Source organism: Primulina huaijiensis, chromosome 2 (assembly GCF_012295235.1).
Source record: "Primulina huaijiensis isolate GDHJ02 chromosome 2, ASM1229523v2, whole genome shotgun sequence".
Taxonomy (NCBI): domain Eukaryota; kingdom Viridiplantae; phylum Streptophyta; class Magnoliopsida; order Lamiales; family Gesneriaceae; genus Primulina; species Primulina huaijiensis.
In genome coordinates this window covers 2592411-2614676 of record NC_133307.1, presented here as the reverse complement: position 1 = coordinate 2614676, position 22266 = coordinate 2592411, and the positions used below count along the sequence as shown (strand labels likewise).

The window sequence follows — 22266 nt, the reverse complement described above, 5'->3', positions numbered from 1 at the left end:
GTAAATAGTTGATCAGGCTATTAACAAGAAATATTAAACTAACATCAATCAATAATTAAAATCAAGAGAAATAATATATTGAAAATAAACAAAACATCAAACAAAGTATTGTTTGACCCTATCGTGGTCTTAGTCTAAATTATTCCATGAATTCAAAACAAAAGTGAAAAGTCATATTTAAGTTCATAGAAGAAAACACAATTAAGAATGAGTGAAAGGAATTCTCAGTGATTTGTGGCGTGTGATGAGGAATTTCTCCAGCTTTTGCCTTTGTCTTTCTCCCTGTTTCTTTTCTCTTCCTCCTCCCTGGTGTTGTCTTCCGTGTAGTCTTCTGTTATGCACTTCCGTCTTCTCTCCTCTGCCTCTCTCATCTGCTGTTACGAATCTACTTCTTTATGTTCACTTCCGTTTTCTTTCCTTTCTTCTCTCTCCTCTACTTCTCTCTTCTTTTCTCTCACTGTTCACGTCTCTGTACGCTTCCGCCTCTCTCTTCCGCCTTGCTTTTCTGCCTCTCTCTTCCGCGCTGATTTTTTTTCTCTGTTTGCGCCTCTTTCTTTTTCTGTACACATATGCTGCCTTTTATAATTCTTCACCGGCCTAATCCTCCACTCTTTGAAGCCCAAGTCAATTTCAAAACTTATAGATGAGATTGTAGAGATTTAATTTCAAAGATTAGACTTCATCTCTATCAATATCTGCACAGATTTTCTTCTAAAACTTTAATATTCTCAAGATAATAAAACATAAAAATATTTTATTTTCTTTCTTTTGGTATTTTATTTCCTTTGAAGTCTTGTAGAATCATATTATCTCCCAAATTAGCTATTTTTTCTCCTTTATTAAAATCTACAATCATTATAAAATTAATCAAGATAAGCACATAATTAGGAATAAAATTATAGATAAGCACAAACATTATAAAATTAAAATCCCTAAAATCTCTATAAGATTTGGGCTTATCAATTACATATATTACTCTCATTAAATCTTGAAAATGTTGATAAATTCTCATAAGAAAGTATCTATCAATTATCGTGTTTTTAAAGAAACAAAATTCCATTTTTCTCTAATACTATATATATATTATTTGAAATTATATATATATATAATTTCAAAATTATTTTTAAATTTCACAAATTATTCTTACTGGATAAATTTTTTAAGATGCTCATCATAGAAGATAGACAGAGCATTGATTTTTTTAAAAGAATGTATTCATGTTTACAACTAAATAACATGATACTGAATGCGAAAAATGGATCGAATTATTACGTTTGCCATCGAATTGAATGATGTCTTAAACATCTCATTGAATATCTTCTAATTGTTCGGGAGTCTTCTAAGCACTCTAAACATTATTATAAGAAGTATTGTATAACTTTTGGAGTGTGTGATTAGGGATCCCAAATATCACTATTTATAGCGAAATTCATACCATTATCGAGCAATTTTGAATTGATTGTGACTTATCATAATATCATATTTTATATTTCAAAATGATGATAAACTTATCAATATATAATTTTATCAAGACAGAATTTTGCACAATCTGTACAAATCTATGGCTGCTAGATATGATTAAGTTTGTGAATAATTAATCTTTTAATTATCATCATGTAAACAAATATGAGAAAAACATCATAACAAAGATTCATTATAATTGAATTTGTTCTTGAAACAAAATTACATGGATGAACCAAGTCCGATGTTTTTCAACCGATTTGGCTGCTTGTCATTTAGATAACTGAGCGATGAGATTTGCTCAAAATTATTTGTTGAACCAAAGCTGTCTAACTTGGAAATCTTATCAGCTGAGCTGATTTTCCATCCATAGCTGATCTATGAACTGCACATTTGATAAAATATATTCGTAACACAATAACAATTTTTATTAAGCAAAATTTATATAGAATAATAATTAATTTATATTAAAAAAATAAACATAAGTATAGATTCAATTTTCTCATCCGGATAAATAATTGAATATATTTCTGGTTTGTACTATTAGAACGAAACAAATATTGAATCATGCACGTATAAACACACACAAAATAAATTTTATTTCTAATTAAACAAATAATAATACAATCTAAATTAATTAATACCTTTAGTTAAAAATATTATAACTTTGTATCCCAAAATTAATTTATCCAAGAAAAAAATTATTTAAATAATTTTAAATTAAAAAAATTCGACAATGTGATTAAACATTGAAGATAAATTATTATTTAAATTAAATAAATACACAAAAGGTATCGATTTTTAATATTTAGTTCCATATAGTACTATTACCATTAAATAACCTATTTAACAATTATAATACATCATTACCGTTGCTTAGAAAAACATAATCTCATCTAAATACTAAACTTAAGCCAATATCTTTAAAAATTTTAGTTTAATTTGAGTTCTGCATATTATGTCGTCTGCAAATAGTTTCTAATTTTTTTTAGTAAGTATTTTATAAGACGCTCTCTTATGTCTATAACTGTGAGACGAATTGACCTTACCTATAATTATCATTAATAGTAATATTTTTGAAATAAAAAGTAATAATTTTCATGAATTGGGTCGGGCCAGATATCTGTATATAAAAATTGACTCATGATACCGTCTCACATAAGTTTTTGTTTTTTATACATTAAAGTTAGAAATTTTTTTATTCAAAAACTACTAAAGTTCCGACACCAAAATCAAATTAAGATGGATTGAAATTGGATTGGACCGAATTGGACTGATCTCGCTATCAGTTCAGGTCTGAACCGAATTGGATAGAAATCGGGTTACTCACGATGTGTGCATGTAATTTACTTTTTTTAAATATAAAATATAGTTTTATTTTTACATATAATTATGTATAAGGTTTAATGAGATTAAAGTATTTCATATTTAAAGTTCTAATTTATTATGTTTTGTTTGATTTAAAAAATAATTGCATTTATGGATAATGAGTAATATTTTGGAGAAAAAAATTGGTATGACATACTATACAAAAATTGTTACTATTCATGACTCAAACTTAATAATATTAATAATAACACAAAAACTCAAATGAGACGGTTTCACGAGTTATTTTGTGAAACAGATCTTCAACCCGATTCAATTTATGAAAAAATATTAATTTTTATGTTAAATGTTTTACTTTAAGTTTGAATTCGTGAGATCGTCTCAAAATTGGTCAACTCATCAAGCTCATGAAATGAAGATTGCATGTTCGAATCAGACTCACAATAATAAATATAAATGTACATGTATTTAAAAACACTCATAAAAATTTTCAACTCCATCACCTTGATGGCATTAAATATATACACATACTAGTAAAAGATGCACACGCGTTGCATGTGTTATTATTATTTTAAATTCGATCAAATAATACTAAACAATTAATACGAAATTATTTTCAATTTAGAAGATTTGTTCGATTTAAAAGAGAAATTTTGTTTAGATTTTTTTCAATGTAAAATATGGAGTGACTTGAGGATGTCTTTAATAAAGTAAGAAGGACAATTATGGAATTAAATATTTTAGTGTCATCTAAAGTAATTACTCTACGAGTCTCACACGTAATAATATAGTGTCTTTATATATATAAGTATTTGTTGGTATGTTCCTACTACTCCTAATCTGCCTAACCAAAAGTCAACTGCAAGAATATATAAATATAAATATAAATATAAATATAAATAAGAAAACATATATATAATATAAATAAATAAATCTTTCGAGCATCGATTCTTGGCCTCAACCGTGGTGCTGTTGTCTACTCTCACCAAGCGGACTTTTTCTTTTCGCGTATTAGCCATGACTCATATCCTTCCACGATTTTTCTCCCTTTCTTCAAGAATTCAATGTTTTTCTTATTTTTCCAATTTTTTTTCGGTTTGTATGATTTAGATCTGCTGAATTTCTTGCTTCAACGATGATAGATTTGATTAAAAGACAATTGTGCTGAACCTGTGTTTTATTTTCAATTTTTTGAGTAATTTTTCATCTGGGATACATTTAATCTTGATCGAAGTTGCGGCTTTTGTTAGTTTTATTTATTTTTTGAATATTTTCTTAACTGGGTTTCACGTGGGAACCAAAGAGATCGTGATAGAGAAAGGGCTCAAGCTCGGAGTAGTGGTAAAGGCAAGCAGAAAGATGATGGGTTGACCCCCGAACAACGCCGCGAAAGGTATTTTTTTTTATTATTTCAAAAAGTTTTCAAGATTCGATTTTTATCTTAGAAGTTTAGATGTTTTGATTAAGATCTGAGTTTCCATCATGGTTTTTTTTTAAATTATTTGTTGTCTAGTTTTAGGTTCATTAAGAGTTGAGTGGAATTTTATTCCAATTATGGCTTGATTCGGTCAATTTTGATTTTTTTTTGTCCATTATGCTTGACTGCTTGAGCGTCAATTGCCTTAAGATTTCTGCTTGTTTGAATTCTAATATATTAATATTATATACAAGCTTTTCGTGTGTTGTCATGTCTTTTTAATGTAAGTTGATTCTTTTTATGTTTGGAATTAGGTCTGTAATCATGGATATGGAAATCTTAATGTAGATAAATACTCTCCAGTTTGTGTGTCTATAGTCTTTGGTAATTAAGTATAAATAATCTGAATTTTGTATGTAAAGTATATCCTCCAAGAATACACTAAGCCGACATCCCTGTTTATAATCACAAGTTTGTCTTTATTTCCGTTCCGTGATTCATCTATGTATTTTTTGTTGTTAATTTTAATCATTTAATAGAGTTTATATTTCACATTAATTTTAATGGATTATTATTATTTTTTCATATCATGTGTGTATCTGTGCATGTTTACATAGGGACGCAAAGGCGCTTCAAGAAAAAGCAGCAAAAAAGGCGGGTCAGGCAGCATCAGGAGGTGGTGATGCTGGAGGTAAAAGCAACAAGAAATAGGGAAGCATCCTCTATTGATGGCTTTCCTGATTTCATATTTAATGTTTGACAAACTGTTGTATACTTCTTTGTTCTCCTTTCTCAATAAGATTTTCAGAGCCGAATTTCTACAGTTGCTATATGAAAGATAATGGATTGTTGGGAAACATTGTTTCTTTCATATCTCGTTGAATTCACTTTTTTTTCGTTTTGGTTTCTAAGATGATTTTGATCTTTTGTTTGAAGCAAGTGAAAAGGAGTTTAATATCTGCATCTGGAGCGCGATTTTTAAATTTTGACCATATGTGTTGTTAACTTGTCTGCAGAAGCCAGAAAAGCATATGTACTACTTTTTTAAAGATGTTGGCTCGCAATTTTTGTACATTATATTCGAGAACATCTACTATTTTAGGGGATACGATCTGGAATGCTTGTTTAATATTTTTTGATAGAAAAATATTAGATAATTGTCTAAGCTGTTTTGATAGAAAAAGCTTCTTGCCATGTTCAATCAATCGAGATTACCATAATGATTGTTTTGAAGTTTTGATATGGCATATTTTTTATGAGTCATGAGTGCATGAGGAGCCGTCGATTGTTAGAACTTTGATGACATAATCATCCTTAGTTTCTTCAAATGCCAATTTTGCATTTCCATATCTCATAGGCTACATAGATTAAAGGCTAAATATGAAGGGATACTTCAAAAAGTGCAAGTAAACTGAATTCAAGTGTTTTTTTTTGGGGTTGTGGGGTTAGTTACTCTGCACATTTCCTTTCTTTTTCCTTGGTCGTTTGTTACCAGTTACATTTTGTTAATGTTACTTGAATTGCTCACAAGTCCAAATTTTAGTTAAGTTGGCTCTTTTGTTGCATCCGAGATTCGATTCGTTGATGTCCTTAAATGTGCATTAACGATGTTAAAGAATCCAAGCTGGACATTTGAAACCAGAATATTGGATGTTAGGTCTCTTTAGTCTTTACCGCTTGCAGCCTGAGGTTTTATGTTTCAATCCAGTTTATTCTTTCTGTTCAATCGTTTTACATATACGAGTTTGATAATGTTTTTTCATGTGGTTTAAGGTGTTCTATGACGAATCTTATGTAGAACTGAGAAATGTTCTTGTCTGGAGCTGAGTGTTTTTCTGGTACACTTTCTAGTAATATGATTATCTTATGAAATGTCCTCAATATCATTGTTTTCGCGTTTGGTGGAACCGGACATTGGGTGGAGCTGGACCAGTGTGGTAGGATGGAGATGTGAAGCAGTAGGATAGATTGTGACTAACCCATTACAGTAAACCACTCAGCCGTTGAATCATCCATCGCGCCTTTGGAAATCGCAGATTTCATGCATTTTTTTTAATTCCAAGAGCCATATGGATAAAATAGAAGAGCATGGAAACTATATGTTTTGGGCTGCAGTTGCTCATTGTTTGATCATACGCAGTGTGCGTGTGGTGATCCCACCATATATAGAGTTGATACTATGGGAAATTCTTTTTCCTTTTTGGTCTAAATCCTCGATTTCTAAAGCGACATGGGATCGATACTTGTTATTTTGAAATCTTAACATATCGAACTAAATTCCTTGCAAGAAAATTTTGAAGATGGAATTAGTCTTACATGAATCATCGATGCAGCGTGTATTACGTATGACGGAACGGATCAGGGTCTTCTGCTGTGGGATAAAACGATACAATAAATATGTGATTAATAATCCAATTTAAAAGATACAATTTTAATTTTGGTTACAAATATATGTTGTGGGTTTTTTGGATTTTTTTCTAATATATATTTTTTTAAAAAAATCTGTTATTACTTTTTCTTTTAAAAAAATTTCAGCTCTTTTTTAAAAAATGTTATTTAATAGTTAGTTTTTTTTGTTATAAATATATGATTTCGATCGAAAAAGCAAAAAACAGCAGTACGATAATTTTTTTTTGTTTTTTATATTGTAGCTCTTAAAAAACTATTTTCTTTATTTATGTCTTGTTAATTTTTCTTGTATAATTTTTTTTAGCCATTTTAAAATTTTTATTTAAAAGTTAAAATATGTGATTAGTACAGAAAATATTCTTTTTAGGGATATTTTCTTTTTTAGGGATATAAGAAATAATCCAATTTAAAAAATATAAAAAAATTTAAAAAAGACTGAACCGATCAAACAATAAAAATGATACAAAAAAATTGACATGATAAAAAAATAAAATTATCTTATGTAAGTTTTTCTTGTTCGAACGATTTAGTTTTTTTATTTGTTTAACATTTTTTTGAAAATTGGATTATTTCTTAAATCTTTAATAAAGGAAAAAAAATTATTTTTTGCATTTAAAACTTTAAAAAGGAATGAGAAAAATTAACAATATAAGAAAGGCGAAAATATTGTTAAAAAAAATTAGCATATAAAAAAATCAACAAAAGTAAAAATATAAAAAAAAAAACTTGATTGTGTCGTGTTTTAGTCGTGTTTTTTTGTTTGACTAGTTCAGTTTTTTTTTCTAATTTGTTTCTTTTTCACATTTTTTAAAATTGGATTATTTCGTATATATATAAAAAAAATTTTGTATTTAAAATTTAATTTTTATTACAAATATATGATTAAATAGATTATTAATCACATATTTGTAATCAAAAATAAAATTTTTATTTTTAAATAGTTAACAAAACAATTTCTTTTTAAAAAAACATTTTTTTTTGTACTTCGTTTTACCCCCACAACACTCACTCATGTTCCTGATCCTTATTATGACACAACCTCGAGCAGAAATTGAAAGTCTTGTTTTCATGAGTAGAGGTCTAGCTATTTTTCTCGTGAAAAGCTATATTTCGATATAAAAGCAAACTAAAATAGCTAGTCGAGACACCGATCAATATCATGGAATATCAAAATGATTCGCATATTGAGTGTATAAGCCTATAATTATCCTCGTGAATTCTCTCCAATAAGATAATTTTAGCATCGATTTTTGGAGGAGAATGTCTAATAATTTAGTTTGCTTTGTTAATAGGCTACAGATGGAAAGTCGTCATGAAATAGAATTTTCTGGTTCTTTAGAGATATTATACATACATATTAATGAAATCAATTTTATATATGATGAGAATTGAATGATATTTTAGATTGTATTACTATGATTGGTTTCATAAGAAATGAAAAACCATCTTAAAGAAACATCATGCAAAATAATAATGGAATCAAATCAGGATTCTGAATATAGTAATGATTCTGAAATACTTCAGAATTATATGATTCATAAGAATTTTACTTTATTAATAGACAATTCTTAAAAGAAGAATTTTATAGCCATGATTGATAGTGGTGCAAATTTAAATGTAATACATGAAGGATTAATTCCTACTAAATATTTTCATAAAACTACTCATATTTTTTCTCATGCAGAAGGAGAATCTTTAGAAATAAATTATAAATTGCCAAAAACATATATTTGCAAACATAAAAACTGTATTTTAACCAGTTTTTTATTAGCAAAGAATATTTCTAGCCAACTCATACTTGGACTTCCTTTTATTTATCAAATTTATCCCTTAACATATGTTGATGAAATATGAACTTTTCAAGATAATCTTATTTCTTTCAAATTTATAATTAAATCTGTTCATAGAATTCTAAATGAATTACAAGAAAAAATACGATATTTATCATATGATTAAATCTTATATATTATTATATTTATATATTTTATGTATGTTACGGGATATCTATATTGTTGATGTCTCTTCTTTTAACTAAAATTTTTTCAAAATATTTTTATTGAAAAAAATATTTTGGTTTGTTTGCTCGTAAAATTTCGATTTTCACATGATATATATTTGATTCTATTGATTAATGACAAGTGACGTTTCTACTTACTTAAATAGTGTTTATAAAAATTTATGTTATTGTTTATTATTTTTACGTATAATTTTCAAATATTTTGTTAATTAAAAATTTAAAAATCTTAAAATTTCAATAAATCCGAACCGTATCTGATGGAACGCAAAATTTGATTTTCTTTCAAAAATAGCGAAGGAAGAAATATTAAACTGGATTTCCTAGTTTGAATTCCCAAATAAATTCGCTCCGTTTTTAGGTGAAATCACTTCATCGGAATCTTATCCAGGCTGCCGCGCCGATAATCGGAGCTAAATCATCCCCGTTCCGCTGGCTCGCGACGAGGAGGATGTGTCACTGGACCACCAACTGTTTGATAAATTGTGGAAAAGAGAAATCCCATCAAAGTTCTGGCTTTGAGAGAGTCTTCTACGGTTAATAAATGGCATCTGTACTCTCAAGAAGAATCGCCATCTTGAAATCGCTGGCGAATACTCATTCGTTCTCATGCTGTGGTCAATTTTTTTCAGATAGAGCCCCGGGATTTTTCGGTCATGAAAGGGAATATTCTGTGACTAGTAGGATTCATCTTTCGCCATTGTTCATGGATAATGATGCTGGCTTGAAGGACTGCAAGATCGAACTCGTGGATGATGAAACCTGGCGAGTTTCTTCGGGTTTAAAGGATGCTTGGATAGGCAATGAGAAGCTTGAAGTATTTAAAACCAGGCCTTTGTTTCGCGGTCAAGATAACGATGGTGGTATTCAGGTGGTGAATTCTGTCAATTTAAATGCAGATGAACATGATTTTGATGATATTGAGGATATGAGGATTCGCCGAAATTTGTTTTATGAGCTTAACAAGGATTCCAAAGAGTACGAAGAGTATAAATTTGATTTCCATAGGAGGAAATCTTTGAAGGAGGGGAAGGATAACAACAAAAGCAAAGAGAAAAAGAAAAAAGAAACTTCAAGTCCGAAATCCATTTCTGGGGTTGAAGAAACATCAAAGAAGGATCACCTGACAAAAATGAAGAAAAATAAAGATGATAAAACTGAAATCCTTGACAAGAATAGACTAATGATGGATCGGTTTCGCGAATTGGGAGACTTAAGTGCCATAAAGAAGCAAAGAGTTCCCACTTTCAATCAGCTGACGGCTCCCTATCACGAGCCATTTTGCTTGGATGTATACATATCAAAAGGCTCAGTACGTGCTAGCATCATTCACCGGTCGACTAGCAATGTTGTAGCCGTGTCACATTCTATTTCCAAGGATATGAAATTCGAATTGGCATCCACTAAGAATAGAAGTGCTTGTGCTACCGTTGGTGCAGTGTTGGCTCAAAGAGCATTGGCCGATGACATACATAATGTGATCTACACTCCGAAAAAAGGGGAAAAATCGGAGGGGAAGGTTAAGATTGTGCTTAAATCCATTGTGGATGGTGGGATTGATGTGAAGGTGAAGCGCAAACAGACGAACTTGAAAAAAGGTAGAATTTTTGGATTGAGAACTCGAGATCAAAAGTGAATGTCATGGTAGTGACTGCATCTGTGTTTGAAATGTAGTTCATGTTGGATGCAGGTGTCGGAAATATCAATGAAGCGTAAGTCTATTTTTTCTCATTTCTTGTTGATACGATGTTGAAACCAGAATACATCAGTGGGGGGAACTGTGAATTCTCTAACAGAAAACATATATTGTATTAGTTTGTTGATTACAGTGTGTGTTTACATCTAGTAATAGATCGATCATCTTAATCACACGATTCAACCATGTTAGTAATTATTCTACTGAGAATATCATAGAAAGTCCCATTCCTAGGGGCAGCAAAACGATAATATCGAATGTCATCATTGAGGGCAAAGGCCACCAAAGGGCTCATATAATGAACTAAAGTTGCTGATTACATAATCCAAAATCACCTGCCAATGTTCAGGATTCATTATTAGAATCATAATTGTAGTTTTGATGACTTGTTGATGTCAGATTCCGTTTTTGTTCTCTGTTCGTTAACTTTGATGGTCAAGAACTTTCTAATTGTTTTTCCAAAAACTGAGTTCAATTTCTGTTGCTATATTTCTTTTTTCTTGCGTTAATCAGATTGCTTGCATTTGGGGATACTAGGAGATTTACTATGTAGAACAGAAGAACCATGATCTAGAGAGGCCAAGTTTTGATTATATTGTTGAAAAATTGCTGAGTTATTTTGAATTTTGTGACTCGTTTTTTATACGTTTTCATTTCCTAAATTATAGCAGTGGGTTTGCGTAAACTAGTCCAAGTACCAATTTGATACCAAATTTGCTGACATATACATCTTATAATCAACTTGGATTCAGGTCATCTTTCCAAGCTTTGGTGAACGGTATCTTTCTTCCGTGCTCTTCGAATCAGTCAGGCAAGAGGCAGAGAGCATGACTTTCGAACCCTGATCAAGGTTTCTGAATTCATCCCTTGTTTGTGACATCCAGAAACTTTAGAGAATATTGAGGGAAAATTCTTGCTTCTTTCGAATTATAGAATTTTAATCAATGGTCGTCTTCATCCATTTTCTAACTCCTATCATGTGGCCTTGCCATTGTCAAATCTTCAACAATCTGGCATTCCTTTCTATTTCAATGCTCCTGTTTGGGTTTTAGTGTGTTTCCAATAAGTTGCCCTTGTTTTCCGAATGTTTTTATACAGAAGTCTGATGGTATTTACACTTTGAAAAGTTTCTAACTTCTGTTGATGTCCGATGGAAGCAATTACTACTAGACACACGTTGAAGCTCGTGGAAATCACAATATAACTTTATATACAGACTAATGCCAGCGTAGACCCAATGTTTTAGATAAGACGACAAAATGAAGTAAGGTGAGTGAAATTTAAAATGTTCTCTGCCTCTGTTCGGCCCACCCCGCTACTCTCGCCTTTGCAGCTTGGTTCGACCTATATATATATATATATATTAATAAGTTATGTCTGACTAGTTTCTGCTGGATCAGTTTAAGATTAATCTGTGTCAGTATGTCTAAGTTCTTTTCATTGGGAGCGCGTATACGTTGGCATTAGTCAGAAAAAAACTAAAATTGTAAAAAAAAAAAAAGATATATCGATTGGATTAAGATATAAATTTGACAATATAGAGGACAGAGAAACGAACAATTTGAAATAATCCTATAAAAAGTTACAAAAATAATCGATTGTTGAGAAATTATATTAAATTTGATTTTAAATCGAGAAGAAGAAATTAGACATAATAATTCAAAAATCAATTAAATATTTTGTAAATGGTTTGAAAATAATGTAAGTTGAATATATATAAACGGTTTAGTTGAAATATTTTATCAAATATTTTGTATTCAATATTTTGGTAATTGAAAAAAAAAACATAAAATGTTTACCAAAACAACAATAATTAAATGTTACAAATAAAAACACCTTGTTGAAAAATTATTTAAAAATGTGTTAAATATTTGTGTTGAAAATGTGAATGTTGAATGTTGAAAATTAGGTAAAATTAGATGTTGAATATTGAAAATTAGTGTGTGATGATGTAGGTAATGATGTATTTTATTTTTGGATTATTTGTAAAAATTTTCTATAAATAGATCTCTCATTTGTGAAGAAAATCACAATTGAGTTGAGAGAAAAATATTATAAAGTGTGTAGTGTGATAATTTTGAGAGTTTGAGATTTTTACTTTTTTACCGTAAATTTTTACTTTTTCACAACACGTTATCAGCACGAAGCTCTAAAAGTCCTCCATATTTTTCCAAGCTCCGAACAGAAGAAAAAGGTAACAAAAGTAATAATATTTATTTTACTGTTATTTATTTATTGTTTATATATGTAATATATAATATAATGTTATTGTTAGAAATAATAAAAATAATTTTTTCAAAAACTTGTTATAAATCCTGGGAGGATGTTAAGACGACATCCCACACTCCCGGTAAGGGATACGACAAGTATAAAAGCCTATAAGGTTTTTTAAACAAAATAACTTATGACACCTAATTATAATAATGTGATATGATATACATAATTATTTAAATATGACTAATATTATATACACCATATTATTACCATAAAATTATACAAATACATACATTTATTTTCTTATACACCAACGGTAATAAACGGTAACAAAACGGCTAGTTTTTGCTCTATAAATACAATCTCACAAATACATTCAATCACTCCAACTTTCTCTTCTTCTCTAAAAATTATTCTTCATCAAATTTTCGAAGAAAAAAAGAAGATGGCTTTCACGAGGTTATTTTTAATTATTTTGGTTATCATACTCACCAGTCTTGTATTTATCGGAGAATATCCTCCTCGTGTGTTTTCTTTATTTTTACGAATACTTGTACTTGTTGTTTATCCATTACTTTGTATTGCAATATTCATTAACTAATAAAATGCATCGTAATTTTTAGTACCACCATGGCAAACTTGGCAAAGCTCGAATTCATCGCTCTTGATATTACTGGGAAAAACTATATGCCATGGACTCTTGATGTAGAAATGCATCTTGAGTCATTGGGTCTAAGCGAGACCATTAAAGAAAATGGTATATCTTCATCACAAGAAAAAGCAAAAGCTATAATATTTTTACGACGACACCTTGATGAAGGTTTAAAATGTGAATATCTCATCGAAAAAGATCCCATGGCTCTGTGGAAAGGATTAAAAGAGAGATTTGAACATATAAGGGAAGTTATACTTCCGACCGCCCGTGATGAATGGAATATGTTAAGATTCCAAGACTTTAAAAAAGTCAGTGATTACAATTCAGCGATGTATAGAATAATCTCGCAGTTAAAATTTTGTGGACATGAGGTTACAGAATCGGAAATGCTTGAAAAAACATTTTCCACGTTTCACGCATCAAATATAACACTACAGCAACAATATAGAGTGCGTGGATTTGCGAGATATTCTGAACTCATCGCCTGTCTTCTTGTGGCGGAAAAGAACAACGAGCTATTAATGAGAAATCATCAGTCCCGACCCACTGGATCAACAGCATTTCCAGAAGTAAATGCTGTAAGCAAAAATGAATTTAAACCTGGAAACCAAAATCAAAGTTACAGACAAGATTTTGGTCGAGGACAAAATCGAGGTCGTGGTCGTGGTCGTGGACGTGGACGTGGACGTGGAAGTGGTCGTGGTCGTGGACGCGGCCGTGGTTTTGAAAATAATCGAGATAGTTATTTCTATAACTCATCTCAAAAGAACGTCCCAAACCACCCACCGAAAAGGCATCAAGAGAATATGAGTGTTAATGAGAATCACTCAAAAAGATTTGAAAGTTCTTGTTTCAGATGTGGTACTCCAGGACATTGGTCCCGTATTTGTCGAGCCCCTGAGCACCTTTGTAAACTTTATAAAGAATCAATAAAGGGGAAAGAAAAGGAGACCAACTTTACTGAACACAGTGAACCTTTGAGTGGTTCAACTCATTTTGATGCTGGAGATTTTCTGATTGATTTCTCAGATAATGATCAATTTGATGGTGGAATAAATATGTAAAATATTTTATTTTTTATGTATTCGTATGATAATGTTTTATAGTGTGTTATATTGTATTGTATTTTATTGTCAATAATTTTATTTCATTGCATATTTTTTTGAAGTTCAAATATGGAAAATGCTACGAACCAAGCTGAAGTTTGCATACCTGATAGTGGTACAACGCACACTATCCTCCGAGATAAAAGATATTTCTTGGAACTAAAACCAACAAAAACAACGGTGAATACAATATCAGGTCCTGTAGACTTGATTAAAGGATGTGGTAAAGCACAATTTTTGTTACCTAATGGTACAAAATTTTTGATCAATGATGCTTTATATTCACCACAATCGAAAAGAAATTTGTTGAGTTTTAATGATATATATTCCCATGGGTATGATACTCAAACAATGAATGAAGGGAATGAGAAATATATGTGTCTTACCACATATAAATCAGGAAAGAAATATGTGATTGAAAAACTACCAATGCTCCCTACTGGATTGCATTATACACATATACGTCCCATTGAATCAAACATGGTAATTGATAATTCTTCAATATTAACCAATTGGCATGATCGATTAGGACATCCTGGTTCAACAATGATGCGAAGAATTATAGAAAATACACATGGTCATCCATTGAAAGACCAGAAGATCTTTCAGAATAATAAGTTTCAATGTAAAGCATGTTCTCTTGGAAAACTTATTATAAGACCATCACCAGCCAAAATCCAAACTGAATCACCAATGTTTCTTGAACGTATTCAGGGTGATATTTGTGGACCAATCCATCCACCATGTGGACCATTCAGATACTTTATGGTATTGATTGATGCCTCCAGCAGATGGTCACATGTATGTTTATTGTCAACTCGAAATGTTGCATTTGCAAGATTACTTGCTCAAATAATAAAATTGAGGAATCAATTTCCCGATTATACAATCAAGAAAATTAGACTTGATAATGCTGGTGAATTTACTTCCCAGACTTTCAATGATTATTGTATGTCTATGGGAATCATTGTTGAGCATCCTGTTGCTCATGTACATACTCAAAATGGATTGGCTGAATCATTGATTAAACGTCTGCAAATGATTGCTAGACCAATGATTATGAAAACAAAGCTCCCTATTTCTATATGGGGACATGCAATTTTACATGCTGCTTCATTAATTCGCATCAGACCAAGTGCATATCATAAATACTCCCCATTGCAGCTTGCATTTGGTAAAGAACCAGACATTTCTCATCTGAGAATTTTTGGATGTATGGTGTATGTGCCTATTGCACCACCTCAACGAAAGAAAATGGGACCTCAAAGAAAGATTGGAATTTATATTGGTTATGATAGTCCATCGATCATTCGATATCTTGAACCACAGACAGGCGACGTGTTCACAGCACGTTTTGCTGATTGTCATTTTAATGAGGAAATCTTCCCAATGTTAGGGGGAGAACAGAAACATACCGAAAAAGAAATTACATGGTATGTATCATCATTGTTACATCTGGATCCAAGAACAAAACAATGTGAAAAAGATGTACAGCAAATTGTGCACTTGCAAAGAATAGCAAATCAAATACCAGATGCATTTGCAGACACAAAAGGGGTAACTAAATCATATATACATGCTGCAAATGCCCCTGCTCGAATTGAAATTCCGAAGAAACAAATTGAAGATAGTCATGATGTCATTAAACGCCTGAAGCGTGGAAGGCCAGTTGGTTCCAAGGATAAAAATCCTCGAAAAAGAAAATTCATAGAGAAACACAATGATCACAAAATAGAGAATGATGTTCCTGAAGAAACACATAATGATCACAAAATAGAGAATGATGTTCCTGAAGAAACACATGATGATGAAAATGTTTTGTCAGAACCACAAACTGACGAGAATCATGAAATCTCTATCAATTATATTAATACTGGAAAAATATGGAACCGAAAAGATATAGAAGAAATTGATGATATATTTTCTTATAATGTGGCAATCGACATCATAAATGATAATGAAGATCATGAACCAAAATCTTTTGGTGAATGTAAAAATCGGCAGGATTGGATAAAATGGAAAGATGCCATCCAGGTTGAATTGGATTCGCTAAATAAACGTAATGTTTTTGGACCTATAGTCCTTACACCTGAAGGTGTAAAACCTGTTGGATACAAATGGGTTTTTATTCGAAAGCGAAATGAGAAAAATGAAATAGTAAGATATAAAGCTCGACTTGTTGCACAAGGTTTTTCTCAAAGGCCTGGAATTGATTATGAAGAAACGTATTCTCCTGTGATGGATGCAATTACGTTTCGGTATTTGATTAGCTTGGCAGTATCTGAAAATTTAGAAATGCGTCTTATGGATGTTGTTACAGCCTACTTATATGGATCACTTGATAGTAATATATATATGAAAATCCCTGAAGGATTTAAGATGCCTGAAGCACAAAGTTCAAAACCCAGAGAATGTTATTCTGTGAAATTACTAAGATCATTATATGGGTTGAAGCAATCCGGCAGAATGTGGTATAATAGGCTAAGTGATCACTTGATGAAAAAGGGATATGTAAATAATTCAATATGCCCTTGTGTTTTCATTAAGAAAACAACATCCGGATGCGTAATTATTGCTGTATATGTTGATGATTTAAACATCATTGGAACAAATAAGGAAATTCAAGAAGTTGTGTCATACTTGAAAGAAGAATTTGAAATGAAGGATCTTGGAAAAACCAAGTATTGTCTGGGTTTACAAATTGAACAAAAAGAATGTGGAATATTTGTTCACCAGACAAATTATACAGAAAAGATCCTTAAACGTTTTAATATGGACAAATCAAATCCTTTAAGTACTCCAATGGTTGTTAGATCATTAAACATAGAAAAGGATCCATTCCGTCCATGTGAAGATGATGAAGATATTCTTGGTCCAGAAGTACCATATCTAAGTGCTATCGGTGCCCTTATGTATCTTACAAATTGTACAAGGCCTGATATATCTTTTGCCGTAAATTTATTGGCAAGATTTAGCACATATCCAACAAAGAGACATTGGAACGGAATTAAACATATATTCCGTTATCTACGAGGAACGACAGACTTGGGACTTTTGTATTCAAAAGATGCTAATCCAAGTATAATTGGTTATGCCGATGCTGGATACTTATCTGATCCACACAAAGCACGTTCTCAAACTGGATATGTATTTACTCGTGGAGGCACTGCAATTTCTTGGCGTTCACAGAAACAAACACTTGTAACAACTTCATCAAATCATGCCGAGATTATTGCACTACATGAAGCAAGCCGTGAATGTGTGTGGTTAAAATCAATGACTCAACATATCCAAATCTCATGCGGATTATCATTCGACGAGAAGCCTGTGATACTATATGAAGATAATGCTGCATGTGTTGCTCAAATGAAAGAAGGATACATAAAAAGCGACAGAACTAAACATATTCCTCCTAAGTTCTTCGCATTCACCAAGGAGCTTGAGAAGAATAAATGTATTGATGTTCGTCACATTCAATCAAGTGAAAACTCATCAGATCTCTTCACAAAGGCACTTCCTACGACAATATTCAGAAAGCACATATATAATATTGGGATGCGCAATCTACGAAATTTGTGAAGAATTGTTCGTGTCAACATGAGGGGGAGTTTACGTGACTGCACTCTTTTTCCCTTACTATGGTTTTTATCCCAATGGGTTTTTCCTAGTAAGGTTTTTAACGAGGCAGTATAAAAACACGTAATGTATACAATCATTATGATCATCATCACAAGGGGGAGTGTTGAAAAATTATTTAAAAATGTGTTAAATATTTGTGTTGAAAATGTGAATGTTGAATGTTGAAAATTAGGTAAAATTAGGTGTTGAATATTGAAAATTAGTGTGTGATGATGTAGGTAATGATGTATTTTATTTTTGGATTATTTGTAAAAATTTTCTATAAATAGATCTCTCATTTGTGAAGAAAATCACAATTGAGTTGAGAGAAAAATATTATAAAGTGTGTAGTGTGATAATTTTGAGAGTTTGAGATTTTTACTTTTTTACCGTAAATTTTTACTTTTTCACAACACACCTAAATTTGTTTACGTATATTTGGAAATTATATATTCTTATGTAACACACATTTTTCTTGGGTTTGCTATCATTCTAGCTTGTTTTCTTCTTATAATCTGCTCATAATATGAATCTCCATTAAAAGCTTATGTTTGATCTACAAGGTGTCGTATTTATAGCATCCAAAAGTGGTATGAACATTAAATACAAGAATGTATGTTTGGAAAATTCTGCTGGCCACTTTCTGATATCAAGCTATTTTTACTGTTAACTTGATTTGGTCCAAATCTAGCTCTTGCTAAAGATGCATGGCTGATTCTGCTGCACCAAGTCTACCTATACCAAGTCGAGTTGCTCTTTTTTCTTCATTATAACTTTTGATTCGTCGATTTTTGGGCAAAGTGATGAACATGAAAGTTGTATCACTTTCTCTTAGTTTTTCATTGAATCACGAATCACTCAATTTCGAGTTTGTATTATATAAATATTATCAAAATACCATACTATATACAATCTTGTACTTGTTCTTCATTCAGTGCAAAACCAGCAATTTCATCGTGATTTATCATCTTCTTAAGCTCTTATTCACTTCGATTTTGGAAGATCATTGTGTTAGCTTCATAACGCATACTAAATCATTCCATTTCGAGAATCGAGCTGAGAAATATGACCAAAATACCAGAACTGTTCATGTCTAATCGGATGTATCCGTGTCATCCATGTGGAAATTTCGACGTCCGGTTAGCATAGATAACATTCGAATTAGTCAAGCTTATATGAGATATAATTTGTAGAGAATTAAGTTTTTTTTTCCACCTGTTTTGCCCATTAGTTATTTGGATAACTAGTTTGTGAGATATGAACGAAATACTAGAATTGGTCATGTCAAGATGGTTGCAGTTCAATTACATCCAGTTTGATTTTGCGACCACCTGTATGCCTATATGACATGAGACTTCGTCAAGCCGATCTGTAATATGATTTGTGGTAAATTGAGTTATTTGTTCAGTCATTTTGGTTGTCGGTCATTTGTATCACCGAGTAATGAGATATGCTCAAAACAATCATTTGCACTAGATTTTCAGCTTGATTAAATTCGAGTTTCAGCTTCTCAAATCTTCCAACTTGACTGCACACTTAAAGAAATACGTTAGCAACACAATAACAAGTTTTTTTTTTTAATCATCGAAATCAATATTTCTAGTGTTTTCGCAACCCACAAATCTTTCTCTTTTTTATGATCACAGAACTTAAATTTTAAAAAATTATCTAACATTTTCCCCTATATTTTTGAAAGTTTGAAATTGATAAAAGTATATGGATGACTAACTAATGCAAATATTTTCAAAAGAGGATATTTCAAAATATGAAATGCGCAAATAATAACACAAAATATCCAATCTCAACTCACATTGAAATCAAGATGTATTTGCTAACTCAAATATTCATTAGACATTTAAAACATTATCTCATTAAACACCAAGTAAAATCATAAATGTAAGAAAATTGCTAAGCATGTTAATAGATAAAACAATGTTAGCACAAGGTAGAATATTCTGTTGGCAGCAAACTCAAGTACTTTGTTTTGATGAATAAAAAGAATTTTAAGGATTGTACCGAGTTTTCTTGATGACATGTGACTCAAATTTGAATGTATAATTGTCTCTTCGATTGATGAGTGAAACATCCTTGAGCTTCTTGACTAAAATACCAACTTTGTCCACACCTTGTTTTCTTTCGCAACACACATGGTTTTAATCAATAAACTGTTTTTCCTCGAGCATGACGAGGATGTAAATTTTATATCGATGTGAACATCTACGAGTCTAGTTAGCAACTTAAAAAATGGTTCAACATTCTGACAATCGAGCAAAAAATTATGTTATTTTTCTCAAGCCTGCTGCAAGCTACAAGAGTTTCTTAACTATGCATATATATATTTTTAAAAAAATATGAAAATGCGGATTTTTAAAAACTAAATCAATTTCAAATGTTCTTTCAAGAACAACCCTATCTGATATCACTTGATAAGATCGGTGAGAGACAAGCATTGGGCTACAATAGCTCGTTCTTGAAATAGTAAAAAATGAACCGATTATCGAGAAATTATATTGAATTCAGTTCAAACCAAGTGGAAGAAAACTAACATAATCATCTAATAAATGATTTGAAAAAAACGCATGTTGAATATATAAAAACGATTTGGTTGAAATATTTTATCAAACACTTTGTATGAAATATTTTGATATTTGAAAGAATATATAAAATGCTTCAACAATGTCTATCAAAACAATAACAATAATTAAATGCGATAAATAAAGATGCACGCATTTGTTTATGGATGTTCGAAAATTAAAAACCCCTATGTAAATGTATCTTTACACGCTCTTCTTAGGCTTGCTCTCATTCTAGCTTGTTTTTTCTTATAATATGTGCATACTTTGAATCCCTATAAAAGTTTATGTTTGATCTTCAAAATGTAGTATTTATAGTATCTAAGAATGATATGGATGTTAGATAAAAAAATATGACCATTTGAAAAAATTATATACGGTTTTTGACATAAAAACGGTCATATTCGAGTTGCTGACCACTTTTTATATCAAGTTGTTTTTACTGTTAACTTGAGTTGGTCTAAGTCTAGCTGCAACTGGAGATGTCTGGTCTGGTTGGACCAAGTCTAGCTACACCAAGTCGAGTTGGTATCTTCTCTTGATTATAACTCTTGATCATCAATTTGTGTGCAAAGTGATGACATGAAAGTTGTAGCTCTTTCTCTTAGTTTTTCATATAATAAATAAGCACTTAATTTCAAGTTTGTATGATAGAGATATGATCGAAATATCTTATTATATACAATCTAGAACTTGTTCTTCATTCAGTGCAGAGCCAACAACTTCATCGTGGTTTATCAATTTCTTAAGCTCCGATTCAGATTCTTCATTGGAATATTATTTGTAGATCATCGTGTTAATTTGTAATGCATACCGAATCATTCAATTTCGATAATCGAGTTGAGTGATATGGCCAAAATACCAGAATTGATCAATGTCTAGCTGAATGTTGTATTCTGTTGGAACTTGTAGCATCTGGTTAGCATAGATAACATCCAAATTAGTCGAGTTGGTTTAAAATATGACTTGTATAGAATTGATTTGTCTTTCCAACGTTTTGATCACCGGTTATTTGGATAACTGGTTTGTGAGATATGAACAAAATACAAGAACTGGTTATGTCAAGCTGGTTCCAACTCAATTACATCAGCTTGATCTTGCCACCGTCGGTTTTCCTAGATAACATGCAAATTCGTCAAGAAAGTCTGAGGCATGATTTGTGGAAAACTGAGTTTTTTGTTCAACCGTTTTGGTTGCTGGTCATTTTCATCACCGAGTGATGAGATATGCTCAAAACAATAAGTTGCGCCAGATTTTCAAATTGACTAAATTTGAGTTTTAGCTTCTCAAATATTTCAACTTGACATCTATTAACTGCATGAAAGCGTGCCAACTTTAAATTTGACTTCCTTCATAAATAAAGTAGATCCCGAATCGATTTTTGGTTATAATTCTATCTGTTACACAAAAAGAAATAGGAAATTTATTCAATAATAGAAAACAAATTGGGGAATAAGTTCAAAAATAGCAATCAAATCAATTATGCAATTACGAACTATAATAAACATATATACAAGGAATAAAATAAATATGAAGGGAGTATTAGAAAATCTATTAAAAATATGCTAAATAATTAGGCTAGAAAGATAAAAATTTCTAGAATTTGTCGAAAGCTTTTTGTGTTGAATTTTTTTGATGATTTATGAGTTGCGTTCCTTCCTCTGATGTTCCATCATCTCTTTTCTTCAAACTCCACCAAGTGATTCTCCCTTATTCCCACGATTACCGTAACTTCCCCGACGTGCATCATGAGTTTGACCCAGTTTTCAAACAACCA

General features: G+C 31.0%; 1 protein-coding gene and 1 long non-coding RNA gene across 3 annotated transcripts; both read left to right on the top strand.

The window, feature by feature from the left end:
- The first annotated feature begins 4910 nt into the window (after positions 1–4910).
- Positions 4911–5307, top strand: LOC140963996 (uncharacterized). Its single transcript, XR_012172795.1, has 2 exons — positions 4911–5101; positions 5145–5307. It is a non-coding gene; the product is annotated as an uncharacterized lncRNA (long non-coding RNA).
- A 3585-nt stretch (positions 5308–8892) lies between these two features.
- Positions 8893–11492, top strand: LOC140963988 (uncharacterized). Of its 2 annotated transcripts, none has more exons than XR_012172794.1 (2): positions 8893–10339; positions 11076–11492. XR_012172794.1 is itself a non-coding variant. In XM_073423472.1 (2 exons), the coding sequence occupies exons 1-2, from the start codon at positions 9172–9174 to the stop codon at positions 11096–11098; spliced, it is 1077 nt and encodes a 358-aa protein (XP_073279573.1). In that variant the 5' UTR covers positions 8895–9171; the 3' UTR covers positions 11099–11492. The 2 variants fall into 2 exon arrangements, 1 of the variants encoding a protein (XP_073279573.1); XM_073423472.1 differs by having other exon boundaries at positions 8895–10225.
- Positions 11493–22266: the final 10774 nt, after the last annotated feature.

Excerpts from the sequence above, each read along its gene's own strand:
- LOC140963988 (XM_073423472.1), top strand. The coding sequence starts at position 9,172 with ATGGCATCTGTACTCTCAAGAAGAATCGCCATCTTGAAATCGCTGGCG. Across the intron at positions 10,226-11,075 it reads ACAGACGAACTTGAAAAAAG|GTCATCTTTCCAAGCTTTGG; the intron begins GTAGAATTTTTG and ends ACTTGGATTCAG.